This window comes from Hakea prostrata, chromosome 7 (genome assembly GCF_041222555.1).
Source record: "Hakea prostrata isolate BN-2017 chromosome 7, UWA_Hpros_2, whole genome shotgun sequence".
Taxonomy (NCBI): Eukaryota; Viridiplantae; Streptophyta; class Magnoliopsida; order Proteales; family Proteaceae; genus Hakea; species Hakea prostrata.
Genome location: NC_142606.1, coordinates 71,851,620 through 71,871,396, shown reverse-complemented (window position 1 = coordinate 71,871,396; position 19,777 = coordinate 71,851,620). Strand labels below are relative to the sequence as shown.

Genomic DNA, 19,777 nt, shown 5'->3' with positions numbered 1-19,777 from the left:
ATCTATCCCTTCCTTTAATCCAATCAAGAGTGCCTCAACGATGTTTCCCTTCGCTAGACCTCCTGTGCTTAGAAGCTTTAACTGCCCTTCATGCACTACTCCCACATTCCAACTTGTGCTGTCTAGTTTTGCATTATGTACCCCTGCACACAATAAAGTTGGACAAAGATTTAAGTTAGTTAGAGTATTACAAAAGCAAGTATTTGGCTCAGATGGTTGTGTTTGTGTTTGGTGATGTGAGTTTTCAAAACTTTCTTGTGGTGTGATTTTTAAATCCTGGATCCAACTTGCTATGTTATTTAGAGCTTTGATGGGGTTGGGTTTATCTTTATTAATGATTTTATTATTCTGTTCTTTCCAGATAAAGTAGCATGTAATTATAAAAACGGACACCATCCATCTTTTTGATGCCTTATCCATCCTTGCGTCTAGGATCTTTTTGATGCCTTATCCATCCTTGCGTCTAGGATAAAGGAGTTGCACAGATCCCTGATTGATGGACTTTTGAATCTTTCTGTTCTCAAACCCAGTGGTCCAGCCGCCCAAATCCTTTTCGTCCATTCACAAGAAAGGAATACAAGCCATGCAGATTCCACACAATTTCCACAAAGTTCGCATTCTGGGAATATTGGTATCCATTGCGCAAGTGTTGCCTTAACTGGTAATCCTGCATTTAACAGACGCCAAAAAAGGTCTTAAGTTTGAGGAGTAGGAGTATTTTCCAAAAGAACCTCCACCAACCAACCGGTGTAAATAGAAGAATGAGATGTCGATCTTATTTGCGCAAGGGTTTTTCTTGCCAGTTTGACAGAGAAATCCCCATTACTTGAAATAAGAGACATCCATGTATCATTTTCATTTGACAGTCTCAGGTGAGAGAGGTGGAATAGATGAGAGTTTAGAGGAAGTGACAACTCCCTGTTGGGCAAATTGATTGAATCCACCACTTGAGCTATCGAATTGTTTCTCTCACACTGGCTCGTATTAGGTTCTAGTTGTGTTCAATCTTCCGGATTTTTGATCCAGGGATCAAACCAAAAAGATGTGTTCCTCCCGTTTCCTATCTTTCTCCATATCATATTCTCCAATTTTGGTAATATTCCACGGATGTTGTTCCACGTCCATGATCCATTTCTTCTTTTCACCTTTGGATCGAAAGGTGAAGTATGTGGGAAGTATTTTGCCTTTAGTGTCCGCACCTATAATGATTCGGGGTTCTTGAGCATTCTCCATCCTTGCTTGAGTAAGAGAGCTGTGTTAACTTCCCCCATTTTCTTGAAGCCCAGCCCGCCATTTTCTTTTGATTCGCAGCATTGGTCCCATGAGATGAGCGTAAGTTGCTTTTCCTTTGTTGGATTCCCTAGCCAGAATTTTTGGCATAAGGAATCAATTTGTTTGCATATTGTAGTTGGGAATTTAAAGCACTGCATGTGGTATAACGACTGACTTTGAAGGACATATTTTATTAGTAACCCCCTTCCTGCAAATGAGAGATTCGCCGCTTTCCAGAAGGCCATCTTCTTCTTCATTTTGTTGGTTATAAACTGAAGATCTTTTATTTTGGACCGATCGTGTAAGAGTTGCGATCCTAAATAAACTGAATCTTTTTTCATTTCATTGATTCCCAAAGTTTGTAGGATTGCATTCTTTTCAGTAGACGGTATATTTCTGCTAAGAATGCCCCACTTTTTTCAAAATTAATTTCTTGGCCTGTGATATCAGAAAAAAGTTATAATACAACTTTTAGGGCCAAAATGTCTTCCTTTTCGCTCGACAAAACAAGAAAAGTATCATCAGCAAAGAATAGGTGAGAGATCTCATGAGTGCTTCTAGCCACCTTAATTCCTTTAAAGAGATTTAGAGTCCTATATTCATTCAACAACCTAGAAAGAATTTCCATGACAAACAGAAAAAGATACAGACTCAGTGGGCAACCTTGACGTAAACCTCTTGTTCCTGAGAAACAGAAGTAAGGATTTCCATTGTGTTTAATGGAAAAGGAAGCAGTAGAGATTAAGCACTCAATCATTTGGCACCATTTTTTTTTTTCAAAGCCTAGGAACTTAAAATTTTTTTGAAGGACATTCCACTCTACTCTATCATAGGCTTTTGACAAGTCGAGCTTCAGAGCAACAAATTTATTTTTTGCTCTGGTCTTGCTCATGAAGTGGAAGATTTCTTGGGTTAACAAAATGTTATCCGAGATTTGTCTATTTTCCACAATGCTCCTTGACATGGGGAAATGAAAATTTTCAATAGAGGTTTTAGTCTACGCGCAATTATCTTAGCCACAATTTTGTAGCTAACATTACATAGACTAATCGGTCTGAAGTTAGTTGTCGTTCTAGCATTCTCTTTCTTGGGAATAAAGCAAAGAAGAGTATGATTACCACTAAAGGGGTAGTGAGGGATGATTGAAGAAATCAAAGACGAAATCACAGAGATCAGAACTAATTAAATCCCAATTTTTCTAATAGAAAAAAGCATTAAAGCCGTCCATTCCTAGAGCCTTGTGGGGATCCAATGAGAAAACTGTCTTTTTGATTTCCTCAACAGTTGGTGACCCCGAGATCCCTACTAAGTTTACAAAGTTGGACATGTTCGGGAAAAGGCTTTCAATGAAAAACGGATCCAACGGGTTTGAGGAGGTAAATAAATTTTGCATGTGAGAAGAGAAAGCATCAACAATTTCAAAGGGAGAACTTACAAGTTGACCATTGTGTTTGATGTTCTCAATCTTCCTTTTATGGCAATAGATTTTTTAGGATAGATGACAGTACCTGGTATTTCGGTCTCCATCCTTTATATATATATTTACCTCTTGATTTTTGAAACCAGAACTGCTCTTCGGCATCCAGTGCCAAAGAAAAAGCTTGTTTTTTCTGCGCGACCATATCCCAATGTGGACATACTTGATTCTCCATTGCATCAATTTCCGCAGAAATGTTGTGGAAAATGTTTTCAATGTTTCCAAACACATCTATATTCCAATGGGTTAGAAATCGAGAAAGATTAGCAAGTTTATGGGTTAGTGGAACATTACCTTCACTTACCCAGGTTTTTTCGATTGCAGAGGTACAGAGTGGATGACAATGCCAAGCTGTTTGATAGTGAAACAACTTTCTTCCTTGCGGTTTGTTGTTATCCAGGCTAAGTAGAATAGGGTTATGATCCGATCCCGTGGCTGGTAACTTCTTTAGCTTGGCATCTTGAAAAAGTGCGATCCACGACGTGGATACCCAACACCCATCAAGCTTTTCCTTGATTAAGTTGGGAGGTTTTTGTCTATTTGACCAAGTGAAGGAAAGGGTTGGGGTAGAGATTTTTCGTAGGTCCAAGCTAAAAACAATATTTTGAAGAGCAGAGAGTGCAAGGGATGGTTTGAAGTCATTTCCCAATTTGTCTTCCTGGTTTCATGATTTCATTGAAACCCCCAATGATTATAAACGGTTTGGTCATAGATTGGATGAACGAGAGGAGCTGTGTCCAAATTTTTTTTCTTTGCATACGTAGGAGGGGCATAAATGAGAATTGTGATCCAGTCTCTCCCTTTGAAAGAGCAGTTGATGCCCATGAAAAAATGGTTTTTTTTGATAAAAGAGTACACCCAGTTCCCTTTTTTTGTAGTGTCCAAATTCCCCCCTTCATTCCTTTCACTCCCTGACTGTCGGAAAATCCAATAGATGAATAATTCTTTAGGATCTTCCCCTTCAATTTTTTAAAATTCTTAATGTTCACACATTTTGTTTCACATAAGAACACCAAATTGGGGTTGTGCTTGTTAAGAACTTTAGACAAGCATTGGGTTGTAAATTTCCCATTGATGCCCCTGACGTTCCAAGACAAGATTTTCATATTCAAAAAAAGGAAGGTGACCAACAGAAATAAAGCACGCACGATCTTCAAGGTATGAACGGCTAGAGATTTTAAAAAAACATAAACTAACTAGAAAGCAAACATAGAAAATCAGTAACAGTACTGAGTAAAAGAAACAATGTTGTAAATATGTTTAAAACTTTATATAAATATTTTATTTATTTTAATTGTGTCTTTTATCCATGGTTTTGTTTAGTCCCACATCGGGTTGAGAGGATCTGATTATATGGTTTATATATAGTAAGAGCCCAGGTATTATTAATTTTCCTGAACCCTATAGTGACCTTGCCATGATTATATAGATAGATATATATTAATATTAATATATCTATATGACTTGGGACTTGGGACTTGGGACTTGGGACTTGGGACTTGGCTTTAATCCGGAAGGCCCGGTTTGTCATGGGCCCTATCGGAAGCCCCTCTGGGTGAATCGTGGAGATGCCATTTGGTGGCACTCTCCGGGGAGGTCGGGGTACCTTCTTGGGGTTGGGAGGTACCTTTCCCCCGCCTTTGGGGCTGTATTCTCCATTTCGTGCTCATTCTTGACCCTTCCTCCTCCTCTTTCTCTCTCTCTCTCTCCCGTTATTCTTGCATTGGGTGAACATAACCTGATTATACCTTGAGTAAACCTTTCAAAGGTTTTGGGCTGACTATATTGGGGTGACTGATCTTGGGGTGAAGACACTTTTAGAACCCGTATTGCACAATTCGGGGTGTCTAAATACCTTAAACTTGGCTCTTACTATATATAAACCATATAATCAGATCCTCTAAACCCGATGTGGGACTAAACAAAACCATGGATAAAAGACACAATTAAAATAAATAAAATATTTATATAAAGTTTTAAACATATTTACAACAATCCCCCACAATGGTTAAAACTTCAAATACAAAGGCTGAAGACTCAAGTAGCAGTTTCTTAGTTTGATTAACTATTTCTAGGCTTGTTCCCATGATCAACATGTCATCTACATAAAGTAGAATAAAAACACCCTTCCCTTGATGAAACTTACTATATAAGCACCTTTCAGAATCATTGACACTAAAACCCTTTGAAATGAGAGCAGTATCAAATTTCTCATGCCATTGCTTGGGTGCTTGCTTCAACCCATACAATGACTTGACTAATTTACAAACCTTATTAGGTTGACCAAGAGATACATAACCTTCTGGTTGTCTTATGTAGATCTCTTCCTCCAATTCCCCATTTAGAAATGTTGTCTTTACATCCATTGTAGATAGATGCAATAGCCATGAGAACTCTCACTATAGTTATTCTTGCTATAGGTGCAAAGGTGTCAAAGTAATCTATGTCTTTCTTTTGCCTAAAACCTTTGACTACAAGTCTGGCTTTAAACTTATCTAAGGAACCATCAGATTTCAATTTCTTTCGAAATATCCACTTGGTTTCTAACACCTTTGAACCTTGAGGAAGATTTACCAATTCCCAAGTGTGATTAGCTATGATGGAATCTAGTTCACTCTTTATAGCTTCCTTCCAAAAGACAGCATCCGGAGAAGTAATTGCTTCACTATAAGTGAGAGGGTCATTGTCTATAAGATAGACTATCCACTCATCATATGAAAATTTAGCTTTCCTTTGTCTTTTGCTTTTCCGTATAGGATTCTCATTTCCACTTGGAGTCAATATTATCTCATTTCCACTGTCTTGTGACAATTCATGAGATAAATCAGCGGTTGTAGCCAAATCATTTCCATGATTCATACTACTACTTCCAGACTCACTATCAAGTCTATTAAATTTAAAAGGAAATATTCTTTCAAAGAATTCAGCATCCCTTGTCTCAATTATTGAATTTTCCTCACAAATTTCTTCAATGGTTCTTATAACCATGCAACGGTATGCAGAACTATGTACTGCATATCCTAAAAACACACAGTCAATGGTCTTAGGACCAACTTTTCGCTTCTTAGGTTCTGGAATGGCCACTTTGACCAAACAACCCCATGTTCTCAAGTGTTTTACACTTGGTTTTCTTAAATACCATATTTCATATGGTATCATTCCGATTTTCTGTGGGGAATTCTGTTTAAAACATAACATGAAGTTAATATTGCATCCCCCCACAAGTCAAGTGGTAAGCCAGAACTGATTAACATTGCATTCATCATCTCTTTTAATGAACGATTTTTCCTTTCTGCTATCCCATTAGATTGTGGTTGATATGGGGCAGTGGTTTCATGAATAATGCCATTCTCTTCAAAGAATTTACTAAGGCTGAAATATTCTGACCCTCTGTCAGTCCTTAGCCTTTTTATCTTTCTTCCAAGTTGATTCTCTACTTCTGCTTTATAAGACAGAAAGGCATTGCAGGCTTCATTCTTAGATTTCAGTAGATATATCATAGTATATCTAGAACAGTCATCTATAAAGGTGATAACATACTTATTACCACATCTTGATTCTTGTGATTTGAAATCACATAAATCACTATGCACTAGTTCTAGCAAATTCGTTTTCCTATCCACTGACTTATGAGGTTTCTTTGTAAATTTAGCCTCAACACAAATTTGACATTTAGTCAGTGGTGGTTTAACACTATGTATAATGCCCAACTTACATAATTGAGATATATAAGGTGCACTACTGTGACCTAGTCTACCATGCCATAAATCAAAAGAATAAAAAACATAAGCATAATCATAAGTATTTATTAATTCAGTAATACTCAATACAAAAAGGCCATCATTTAGATAACCTTTTCCAATAAATACATCATTTTTCAAGAGAACTGCTTTGTCTGCTTCAAAGGACAGTTTGAACCCGACTTTATTCAGGAGTGGACCAGAGATCGATTTCGCCTTATATCTCGTACATAGAGAACATTCTCCAACCTCAGAATTTTTCCAGAGGTCAGCTTCAGGGTGATTTGTCCTTTTCCGATTACATTGGCTGGTTGAGAATTTCCCATGAAGATCTTGTCAGCAGCATCAGAGTACTTGGAGAAGAAGCTCCTATCTCCACAAATGTGCCTGGTAGCTGTTGTAAATATGTTTAAAACTTTATATAAATATTTTATTTATTTTAATTGTGTCTTTTATCCATGGTTTTGTTTAGTCCCACATCGGGTTGAGAGGATCTGATTATATGGTTTATATATAGTAAGAGCCCAGGTATTATTAATTTGCCTGAACCCTATAGTGACCTTGCCATGATTATATAGATAGATATATATTAATATTAATATATCTATATGACTTGGGACTTGGGACTTGGGACTTGGGCTTTAATCCGAAAGGCCCAGTTTGTCATGGGCCCTATTCTGGAAAGCCCACTTCTGGGTGAATACGTGGAGATGCCATTTGAGTGGCACTCTCCTGTAGGGAGGTCAGCTGAAGGTACCTTGCTGAAGAGAGTTGAGCTGAAAGGTACCCTCACAGCCTTACCCTTTCACCCACAGCCTTTGGGGCTGTATATAAACTCCATTTCGTGCTCATTCTTGACACACAGAATTCCTCCTCCTCTTTCTCTCTCTCTCTCTCCCTGTTATTCAGTTAAGCAGTGAACATAACCTGATTATACCTTGAGTAAACCTTTCTGAGGTGCAACCTTAAAGGTTTGGGCTGACTGATCTTGGGGTGAAGACACTTTTAGAACCCGTATTGCACAATTCGGGGTGTCTAAATACCTTAAAGAAAGTACTTCATGTACGTTTCAGCTCTAAAGAAGTATTGTGATTACAACAACAGTTCTGGTGTGCGTGCAGATCCCTCAGACGTCAACAACAAACAGTGATCAAGAATAAGATTACAAAGATAAGGACAAGGAAGAAAAACCTAATAACAAAGTAGGTGAACAAAGTGGCAAAAGAGGAACTTCAAATTCACACAGCAAATAGAACACCTAAAATAGTACATAACAATATATCTGAGAATACAAACTTTATTAGAAGAGTAACAAGCATCAAGATTTGAACCAACTTAACAGGATAGCGAGTAGAAGCATGAAGTAAATGATGAATTGATCCAAAAAATCAGAATAGATGTGATATGTGAATACATGAGGGTCGATGGGGGCTGGAATTAGAACCTCTGGCTTGTTATTTACTCAGTGAATGTTGGTGTGGTTCTCATAGGTCTTCTCATTTTCGGACTGCTTTGGGCAGTTCATGGCATTCATTTGGTTGAGTTGCTCAAAGATGTGATGACAGGTGTCCATCTTAGTTTTGAAGTGGTAGAATATAGTTAGTGGTTCAGCACAATGGTGGAGAGTTTGGTCCAGGTTAAGGCAAAAGGAAGCCACATCGTTTTGGGTTGAAGAGAATTCAGCAACTCTTCTTCTTTTAAGAAAATTAGAACCAACATCAGTTATGAAATGGTTTTGCCCTACTCTAGCACCAGCTGATTCCCCATCAATTGGAGAAGTACTTGCATCCTGCCCCTTGGCCTATTAGCCGTGCTTGCCAAGCTCGATTTGACCACAGCTTCACTCTTATTATCCTCTATACCTGCTGCAGTAGCTTGGAATTTGTTCTCAATGCTTTCAATTCTTTCCAGCAATTTGGAAAGGATCGAGTTGGTAGTACCCTGTTCTTGTTTCTTCTATGCTTCCATCGCGATCTGTTGATTAATGAACTGGTTTTTGATCAGAGCTTCCATTTCAAACTGTCTTTCTAAAAATAGTTGCAAGACCACTTGATTTTCTTCTTCCTCTTCAGCCATGACCTGTTTACCTTTGCTTTTTGGTTGTAGAACTTTGACTTCTTCATTCAAATCACTCAATTTCCCCACAAATGACCCAGATGCTTTGTACCTATCAGGATCGATATTGTGTTTCTCATCCGCAAACTTTCCTAGCTTGTTGCCCTTATGTTTTGGGAAGCTTCTTTTTGCAGAAGTTGTTTCTTCAGCAGCTTCTGCATTGTTGGCCGATCCTTCCTCTTCCAAGATATCTATCTGTTCCTCATCAATTTGAATGTTGGGAACAAGTTGAATACCTGCAGCATCATCTTCCTCCTCGGAATTGTTATTTGAAGCGATCGAGAGTGGTGTAGTCAGCATACTTCGGATGAAGGGCGTGGTCATCACCTTCAGAAAACCTCCAGCCAATGGTTTTGTTGTCACTCCCTCATACAATCTTGATTGTAGGGCTTCATCAGTTAGAAACACTTCCTCTGTTCCATATTTCTTACAGAAACCAGTTTGGTGAGAGAGATGCCCACACCTAAGACACATAATTTTAACTTCATATTTTACATCCAAGCTAACCCATTCATTTTTTAAAGTTCTGAAAGAAGTTGTTGTCTGCACTTTTTTATTGATATCGAACACGATCTTGATTCTCACAACATTCCCTGATAATCCAACCTCTTTTGAGTTCAGTTGGACTTCTAAATTACTTCCCACTTTAGAAGCAGCCATCAAGATTCCTTCATAGTTCATACAATCAGCTCTTAAACCACCAAGCTGTATCCAGATAATAATCGGTGGTAAGAGGGTGTTTTTCCGACATTCTAGAATGGGGTCTAAAGCCAAATGCAGAATGTGGTTTCCACACCACCAAGGAGACAAGGATATCACATGGTTTCTATGAGCCTCTGAGACCAACAGAGCCTTGAAATTTTTCCTGCCAGTACTAACAATGGAGGTGGCTCCAAGAGGATGCCAGAGGTCCAAAAGTTTTTTCTTTGTAGCAGAGATTAATTCCCTGGGGAAACAGGCATACTCGTAGAGAGGGAAGCCAGAAGAAGGAGCATTAGTGTGGTTAGGCTTCAGCAACCGAGCATGACTACCTGGAGGTACTATTGCCTTCCAGGAGTCAGCATCTATATTCCTTCTTGTTTCAGCAACTTTGGCAGAGTAGCGGGACACTCCTGCAGCATGGGGATTAGGAGAGGAAGAGGGACGGAGAGGTGGATAAATAGGATAGCCACGTCCATGTTGTCTATTCATCTTTGCAAGTAAAATGGCAATTTTTTCACTACGATGCTGAAGTTCTATTTTCCAAAAGAAGAAAGTACAGCATTCACAGAGTATTATCTTTTGAAACTTGCCTTTTTGGGTTCAGGGGGTGGTGTGGTATGAAAACGGGTAGGTAAAATGAGTGGTTTGCAATTGTTTTAGGGTGTGGGACATGTTATGTAAGGGGATGTGTAGCTGTAATGGATGTTAGTAAAGGCGGTGTAAGATGGCTGTATGAAGTGTGATCCAAAACAGTGACGGGTGGTTTGAAAATATGAGTGAAAGATAATAATAAAAGGGATAAAGCTTGAACCATCAACTTGTATTGCCACATAAGGTGATCAAGATGACCACATATCACATCTTAGACCTAAGAGAACCCATCGACACTCCTCAACTACTAGAGATTGGTTCTTACCTCGAGCCCCATCTTCCTCAGGGTTGATTCCCTCACCTGCCAAAGAAACAAAACCACTAGCAGAACAAAGAGAAGCAGTGGAAAAAAGAATAAAATAAGAAGAAGAGAAATTTGGAAGGAGATTAGCCATGTTTTTTTTATTTATTTAAAACAACTAGAGGGTGCTATTGTTCAGCCCTTGAAAACACAGTTGCCGTATTCTATTGTAGGGCTGTGTTTGTTGCACTGGAATAAAGATGTAGACTCAGTGCCCGAGATGAAAGAGATTTACTTGTATGGATCAGAAAGTTGATCTGCTAACTTAGAACTATACACACTTTCAACTAAGCAACAATGCAAACTGAGAGTTGCCCTAGATTCCGAAAAGTTATTGATGCGATTCCTCAGTAATGATTCATCATGGATATAGAATCTCATGTGAATAAAATTACTTCTCACCAAGGGGCCTTTTTGGTATCAATTCTCATTCACTATTTTGCATATTTAAAATAAATGATTATGAGAACATATTTTTAATCAAAATTGAAAAAATGGTTTGATGATTTTTGTCCAGAATAAATTATAGAATGAAAAATAAGTTTGCCACTTCAAAATGAAAAAATTATAAAAAATTGATGATGAAAATCGAGAATGGATCATTAGGGTGTAGAAGTGAGAAAAAAATGAAAAATAATAGAATTTTCATAAAAGAATGTATATTTACTATTATACTTTCAATTTGTATTAGAATTTTAAGTAATTTGTGCAAAAATAAATAGAATGATTTTTTTTAATCTAAGATCCATAAAAAAGAAAAAAAATAGAAAGAAAAAAAGAAAAGAAAGTCTACTATGAATAGAGGATTTTATGTTCTTTTAAGTGAAAAAATGAATCCCAAAAATGTCAACAAAATGAAAGATGTCACGAAATGAGAATTAGAATTATACTAAAAAGACCTAAAATCAGGGGAAAAAATTAAAGAACCAAAGCGATACCAAGTAGAAATTTTGAAATTTTAGAATGCATTCAAGCTTGCCATGAAAAATCAATGCATTCAAGGGCTTGGAATGCATTTTTTCCTTTTTCTAGAATTGATATCTATACATTAAGGTGGGAGAATATACATTGTTATTTATATATTAGGAGGTGAAAGACTATTATATATATATACCACTAGAGAGTTGAACCCATGACTTTTTTTCATTAATAAACGTTGATTTTTCTTTCTTCTTCTACGTTTTTTTTGGGACTCAACCAGAAACTAGGAAGTATTGATTGCCAACACAGTAAACTTTTAATGGTTCTGCAATGCGTTTTAATAATGCATATGGTATATTGTTCTACCAAAAACACATATTGTACAGTATCTTAATTTGCAGTATTTTGATGCATTCACGTAAATGGGAGGATCTCCACTAACCAGTGAGCACATCTATGAATCTAGATGAGGTATGCAAAGAGATGCTAGACAACATATCTCTTTTTATTGTATTAATAGCTGATAATTAATAATTAGGTAATTTTCATCTGGATTCCCTGAGGTTTCGTCTATGTCATTTTAGTCCAAAAAAATGGATACTTTGCATCTGCCTCCCTTGATGTATTCAATAAGATCAATTAAGGACACTTTGTGATTTTTATGACCAAAATACCCTCACATCTATTGTATAGTAAAATTTGCATATTTTCATCACAATTAAATCCAATGGTGAAAATAAAAAGAGTGGGGTGTCAATTCTCTCTCATTTCCTTCATCGTCTCCATCTTTGGTCCGACTTTACTGTCATTTTTCCGCTTCAACTCCGGCAGCAGTTGAATCGAGTCTTTTTTTTTTTTTGGTTGCCAACCCCGGTTCCAAGGCTTTGCCTTGACTAATTCGGTGTTCGACCATGGTCGCACACCTGGCTGTGGTGGGTGAGTCTCCCAGCGGGGATTTTTTGCATCCACAAGGTTTCGATACCGGAACCTTGCTTAAGCGGAACAAGTTGCTTACCACTTGGACCAACCCCGTTGGTGTTGAATCGAGTCTTTACTGCCATTTCTGCCATCCCAAATTTTCCTTAATCCGCACTTATAGAATAAATAAAAAGAAAGAAACCGAAGATAATAAATAGGAAGAAAAGAGGAGATATGAGAGAATAAATAGGGATTGAGGAGTTAATTTCCATTAGAAATGACATTTTGAATATTTAATAATATATTTTTCTCAAAAATTTTCCTAAGAAGAATATATAGGAAGAAAAGATGTGAGAGAGAGAGAGGGAGTTATTGGAATTGAGGAGTTAGTTTCCATTAGAAATGGCATTTTGAATATTTAATAATAAATTTTTTTCAAAAATTTCTCTTAACCCACGTTTATAGAAGGAGAATAAATAGGAAGAAAATATGTGAGAGAGAAGCGAGAGGAGAATAAATAGGGATTGATGAATTATTTATTTATTTATTTTTTGGTTGCCAACCCCGGTTCTAAGGCTTTGTCTTGACTAATACGGTGTTCGACCCGGGTCGCATACTTGGCTGTGGTGGGTGAGTCTCCCAGCAGGAATTTTTTGCATCCACAATGTTTTGATACCGGAACATTACTTAAGCGGACAAAGTTGGCATTTATACCCATTATTTCTCCTTTAAAATTTGTTTTCAAATTTGGGAGGACCAAAAGTGATATTTCACATGTGAGAAGAGAAAAAAGCTGGAAAAATGAAAGAAAATTAATATAAAAAATGAAAAAACTAAGCAATTAATAAAAAAATTAAAATATTCGAGGGCCATGGCCCCTGGCCCCTTAGTGGGTCCACCCCTGCTCACGGATGCTACTGCTACCTTACTCTATCTTTTGGTCTGCCATGGCGTTGGAAGAGTAGCAGAAAGGTTCCACTCCCAGAGGTGAGGCTGCGAAGCAGTTTTACAACTTCCAAATGAAGTAGGTGAGCGAGAGGGACAGAGTACGGTTCACCGAGTAATAATAGTGAGTGTTATGTGAAAAACTCTTAATAATTTAAGTAAAGTGAGCTGTCACTAAACCTGATGCTGTCAGGCTTTCGGATCTTTCGACTCGGGTCCTATTTGGATTAGAGACTAATATATGCCACCAAGTGGGTGAGAACTTAGGACCTCCCCGTAAGAGGGCGGGTCTTTAATCACTTGACTAATCCATCATTGGCAAGTAATCCTAGTAAGTAACACCAAATGTAAGTAATCGTGGATGATAATTAGATTCCAAATGAACGGACAGTTATGATCAAGAGCGATAAAACGTGAAATCCTAGTAACAGCGTAACAAGATTAAACTTAATTGCAGGTTGACTTTATTGCTGTTTACTACTGATTCAAAATTCCTAATTTGGATTATAAAGACCTTCTAGTGTGTGAACTGGTGAAGTCGAGATCTCGATATCTCGACCGGCTCTTCTTCGCTCTTAATTGCTACTTCAGATCCGGTGCTCGTTCACCAATCATCATTGACTTCACCATTAATTCTTGTCGATTCTTGGTCTCTCACACTCTGGTACTTATAATTGTCGCTTGAGTGAGCTTCAACTCAGCGACAATGGCGTCAATCGATTTGTTCAGGGTTTTCTCTTTTCTTCTTCTTTGTTTTATCTGCATTGAAGCTTCCGTTCACGAGTATACCGGAGAGAGTTTCATCAATAAGGGCAATGCGTTTGTCGTCTACGGAGGCAGTGAGGGTCTTTATTCGTCTGTATCTAATGAGACCGAGAGTTCAAACTCCGCAAATGGTGATTCCTATATACGGTGAGTTGGATCTGCATTTCTTTTAATTGGTATCTCTTTATTTTTTTTTTCCGGTTACTTTATCTGGAATTCAAGTTGTAATGATTGGATCTCTAGGTTTTTTTTTTTCATCCGGATTTGCTCTATCTTTTCTTCTACGACGACAATTTGGGGTTTATTTAGCTGAATCTCGATTTGTTTCTTTTCGTCTCTAAACCTCTTGTCGCTATTTTAGCTGTAATGTTTCTGTGAACAGATAGATCTAAAGTCTCTGCAGCAGTTCCTCAGACTTTTCTTCTAGTTAGAAGTGTCCTTGCTCGTACTCTTTCCCTTAGCCCCAGTAATTGGACAAATGAACACTATTCCGTTTTTTCATTTTTTCTCTTGAAACTTAGGACTCTTGTATTTGTATTTTGGTACTCTTTTTAAGGATCATAGCTACGCAAGGGTGAATTGTTTGCGGGGCATTGCTCTGATGTTATATCTTGAGTTAGGAGGAGAGGGGAAAAGAAAGTAGTAGCAATGCTTAATAGAAAATAGAACGTGAAGCAAGAACGTGAAAATCAGTAGGTAAATAGAACATGAAGTAAGAACATAGAAATTAGTGGATGTACCTTTGTCTTTGAGGGCATCATCCAGTTTCCTTTGAGTTTTCTTTCTCTATTAATTCTAATGGAGTTACTCTTTTTTACCCCTTTTTTTCCCTTCTTTTTCAGATGGAGTTAAATAATGTGAAGAAATTTAGTGTCATGTATGTTTTATTCTTGTACCTGTTTAGAAGACTGACTCTCATAAATTTTGGTTGCAAACCAAAGGATTTCCTCTGAGATCTGCGATGGTAGCTGAAGGCTTGAGCAGACTGAGTATGACATAACCTAACTCGATTGTTTGATCTGTTGGAGGATATTTATATTTTTTACTGTCCTAATAGAGAGCACAGTTGAGATTTTTTTTTTGTGGGGGCGGGGGTGGGGTGGTTTTGGGTGTTCTTCAGAGATTCCATTACAAACTTTCGTCCATCACATAGTGAAAACAACTTCAGCTTTGACCGTGGACATAGCACATCAAATTGGTGTGTGAATCATGCTAAGTCTTTGGATCACCTTGATCTATTTGTGTTTTATATTCAGATTTTCTTTTCTGTTCATTCGGACATTTATTCTCTCCACCTTCACTTTGAAAATAGTTTTCCACCTTCACCATAAAAACAATATGCCAAAAATCAAGCTCCATTTCAGTATGGATTGGAGAGCATTGAATGAGAACTTCATACGATTAGCACTATCTGATAGCTTTTGGTGACATAAATATCTCACTTTCCTACCCGACAATGTTAATTTAAGTCTTTAAAATTCTGAATGGAGTATGATATGTTTGCATGACTCACTGAATTAATATACTGTGAGATAAGAGTTGTAGTGTATTGTTTTGTTGATGCCGGCCCATTAAAGCTCAAGGTAACAATTCCCTTTGTTCAATTGTGAAGTTTAAATTTCATGCGCTCTGAATAACCTAAATAATGACTTGTTCCTTCATGGGTTCATTCTTTTCCTTCTTTTTAGCAAATATGAAGCAACAATGTAGTCCCAATTCTTCTACTGGTTACTATTTTGGCCATGTTCCTTACTCTGTATTCTTTTTGAACGAAACCAGTTTTGAGAAGATCACATTTCGGAGGCCAAAGGAAGCTGCTCAATCCAGCTCTGGAATGGTTCATGCCATTGTCTTTGAGGTGGAAGATAGGGAGACAATTGGGGGTTCAGCATATGGGGGTCAAAGAGCTATCTGCTGCACCTCAGATCTTGAAAAAATAGGTGCTTGTAAACAAGGTCAAGTCATACATCGCCAATCAACTAGGAACCCTAACTGGCCCCAAGTTTTTGGTGTCTCTTTCGCTGGAGATGATGAAGTTGCAACACTCAAACCAAAATCCATACAGATTACAGAGACTGGGATGTATAATCTTTATTTCATTCATTGTGATCCAAACCTTAAGAGGTTGGTTGTGGAAGGGAAGACCATATGGAAAAACCCTACTGGGTATCTACCTGGAAGAATGGCACCACTTAAGAATTTCTATGGGTTTATGTCCCTTGCTTTTGTTATACTTGGAGTCTTCTGGTTCTCTCAGTATGCAAGATTTTGGAGAGAGGTTCTTCAACTGCAGAACTGCATAACCTTGGTGATTTCTTTGGGCATGTTTGAAATGACATTATGGTACTTTGAGTACGCTGAATTTAATAAGACTGGAATCAGACCTAGGGGGATAACTTTTTGGGCAGTCACGTTTGGTACCGTTAAACGTACAGTTGCACGTCTCATAATCCTGATGGTTTCTATGGGCTATGGTGTTGTGAGGCCCACTCTAGGTGGTCTTACTAAGAAGGTGATTATGCTTGGTGGGACTTTTTTTATGGCATCGGAAATTCTTGAATTGGTAGAAAATGTTGGTACCATTAACGATCTTTCTGGAAAGGCAAGACTTTTTCTGGTTCTTCCGGTGGCAGTCTTGGATGCTTTTTTCATTCTTTGGATATTTACTTCTCTCTCCTCAACCCTAAACAAGCTTCAGGTATATGTTCCACTTTGGTATTTGTTTGTTTGCTTAAAATATTCTCTCCTTCAAATACTGCCCAATTATATATATATATATATATATATATATATATATATATATATATATATTGATTATAAGAAAAAACATAAAGTATATATCTGTATCATTTATAGTGGTAAGGCATATGGCTAGCAACATAGAGATGGTTCATGATGATGCAGCAGAGCATGGACCTCTGTGCTTTCTCATTTATCATCAATATAGTGTATGCATAAAATAAATGGATTTCCTTCTTTGGCTCATCTAGTCCGTATTCTGTGAAATGCTTGATTGAGCTTGTTTATCCACTCTCTGCTCCAAAAAGAATCTCCATGGTGGATTTGTGGGGATCCTTTTCATGTACGCCATTTAAAAGGCGGATATGTGGGTAATTATAAACCCATGCTATGCTGCATCACAGTTTAGTAACTCTACTGTTGTATGGTATAACCATACTTAGGACTTTACCCAAAAAAAAAAAAAAAAAAAAAAAAACCATACTTAGGACTTTAGAGTAAGAACAATGAAGTAGCTCATATCTTCCTTTTTTTTTTTTTTTTTTTTTTTTTTAATTTTTTTTTAATTTTTTGCACATTTATGGTGACAGGCAAGAAGGATGATGGCCAAATTAGACATTTACAGGAAATTCACAAATGCTTTAGCGGTAGCTGTTATTGTTTCTGTTGGTTGGATCTGCTATGAGGTAATATGCATGTTATTTTGCATTATGCTGCAAAGTTTGTTAGTAGTGAGGTAATGGCGGCTATCTTCAATGATCTCTGATTCATCAAGGGTCACTTTCTTCATTCTTCACATCATTCCTTGCTGGTGCAATCCCAGGTTTTCCTTGTGCATGAAAACCCTTTTTAGTCTACTGTTCTCACTGCACTGCCTGTGTTATCCCTAGGTTTCTATGGAATTAGATTTTCATCTTTATTCTCTCTAGTGCTGTTTCCCCCTCTCAAAACCCTCTACATAGTAATTTCTTCCCAGCAAGTAGCCTGCAATTTTCTGTGAATTGTCAGTAAACCATAATGCCTGAAATTTTATGTTTCATTGCAGCTTCACTTCAAATCAAACGATGTCTACAATGAGAGATGGCCAAGAGCATGGATTATCCCTGCCTTCTGGCAAGTCCTGTCTTTCTCTCTTCTATGCATCATTTGTGCACTTTGGGCACCCTCTCAGAACTCTATGCGGTAATGTTTCTCACATTGTAGATCTTGCCTCGTCATTTTCTTCTCTGATGAACAACACCTTCCCCCTCCCTCCTGTGAAAGAAAAAGAAAAAAAAAGAAGAGAGCTCATTTATTATTTATTATATATTATATTTATATTATATGTCCTACTGGTGGGCATGGGCTTTAAGTCCACCACATCTCACTGACTGCACCACATGGTCTTTCAATTCATGATGACGACTTCTACTGGGGACAAGTGCCACCAATGCAGGGGTATGAGATATCAATTTGCCCTGGTATTGTTTTCATTTGATTAGATGTGACCTTTGGCATGAAGGATTATAAAGTCTGATCAATCAGATCACCCTACTTTGTTAATCCGTTAGGCCCTTGTAGGCTACTTACTAATGCTGTTAACACCCTCCACCTCCCCCCCCCCCCAGCCAAAAAAAAAAAAAAAAAAAAAAGAAGAAGAAGAAGAAAATCATGTTCGGGAGAGTTGTTCATGGTTATTTAATAATTTTCTTCAAATCCAAATTGAAAAACATTTTTAAATCTTATTTTTTTTTGCTTTATCTCAAAGTTCATGAATGATTCGGCTGAATAGAAGCATATCAGACTTATTTTGATATATTTAATCAAAAATTTTAAGCTCATTGTTTACTCTCACTCGTAGCTAAGATGCATATTGACCATGGTGGTTCATAGTGTATGGTGAAATTCTTATTCTGGAACCGATGTTGGGGTACAAATGATGGAATTAGATGGATTAGAAGTTGTTTGTATTCTAATTTTTTATTTTACTTATTTCTAATTCAAGTCTACTCAATGATTTTGATCATGTTAAGCATATAGTGTTAATATTAAAACTTGTGCCTACTTATTTGGCCGAAAATTTTCTTTTGACAAAATATTTTTTCTCGAAGCTGAACTTGAATTTTAGTTTTCCTTTTCTTTTACCCAAATCTTAAATTAATAAATTGAATTATTCCAAATAATTCTTGAATCCAAAGTTGCTTATCAATTGTCTCTAAATCTCTGCCCTACGCTTTCCAATTTGGCAGGTATGCTTACTCTGACGATGCAGGCGAAGAGTTTGATAAGGAGGATACCTTAAAGCTCATCAAACCATCTCCTATGGCTTCAATAGATGTCTGGAACTCATTGGAATCCAGAGCTGTGAATAGCAAGGAAGAGGCACTGAATGGAGATCCAGAAGAAAAAACAGAGTAGAGGAGCCACATAATGGAAATAACCCAATATTTGCTAGCACCTGAACCTTAGGATTCTTGTGACAAAATTTCAGCTACTCCCTGGGTTTGGTTCATCGAGTTATTCTGTTGGCAGAGAAGATCATAGCGGAGAGTTGTATGTGAGGATGTAAAAGTTTGTTTTCTGTTTTTTCTATTATTTTATTTTTGGGGGGATTTAGGTTTAGACATGATTGTATTAGTATTACAAGATTGGACAGACTTGAGTGTCTGCAATTTGTGATAGTTCGATGGATTAGTTCAAAACTTTCAAAATTGGATTAGCCCTCACCACCAACAATGACAAAGTAGCTGTTATGATATTGTCCACATAATATTATCAGATGGGAGTGTCACTGCTTCGCTCCCTCTCTACCTCTTGCTCAAGGAAACCTTTCCCACATGGTGAAGATAACCAAAATCCCACACCTTTTCTTTTTTAATTTTTGGAAGAAGAGAATTTTATAGATGATCAGAGAGAATGAGGAACACAAGAAGGGTTGTAGTTTGCATGGAATCCTGGAGACAAGGAGTGATCATGGCCAATCTGTTTTTCACTCTTTCAACATAAGTCCCTCAGGGTTAATGTTCAACCAAATTAAGATTCCTATAAATGGAATTGGAAGAAGCACGTAAGAAGTGAAAGATTTTAAGTTTCTTACACCCAGATCTATAGGACAGGTATTGAATTAGGTAATAGTGTGGCTGATCGCTGGCTAGGAAGGTTGTGTCTGTTTCAAAAATGATGTGTTGATTATTTTCAGTTTCGTGGTTTCTTAACTCAGCATGGTCAAGTCTTTTGATTTGGAAATCACTC

General features: G+C 37.4%; 1 protein-coding gene across 1 annotated transcript; it reads left to right on the top strand.

Moving 5' to 3' along the window:
• Window positions 1-13,542: 13,542 nt before the first annotated feature.
• On the top strand, window positions 13,543-19,459 carry LOC149011977 (Lung seven transmembrane receptor family protein). The gene is made up of 5 exons (XM_089163432.1): window positions 13,543-13,954; window positions 15,587-16,505; window positions 17,137-17,232; window positions 17,592-17,728; window positions 18,775-19,459. The coding sequence occupies exons 1-5, from the start codon at window positions 13,749-13,751 to the stop codon at window positions 18,941-18,943; spliced, it is 1,527 nt and encodes a 508-aa protein (XP_089019558.1). The 5' UTR covers window positions 13,543-13,748; the 3' UTR covers window positions 18,944-19,459.
• Window positions 19,460-19,777: the final 318 nt, after the last annotated feature.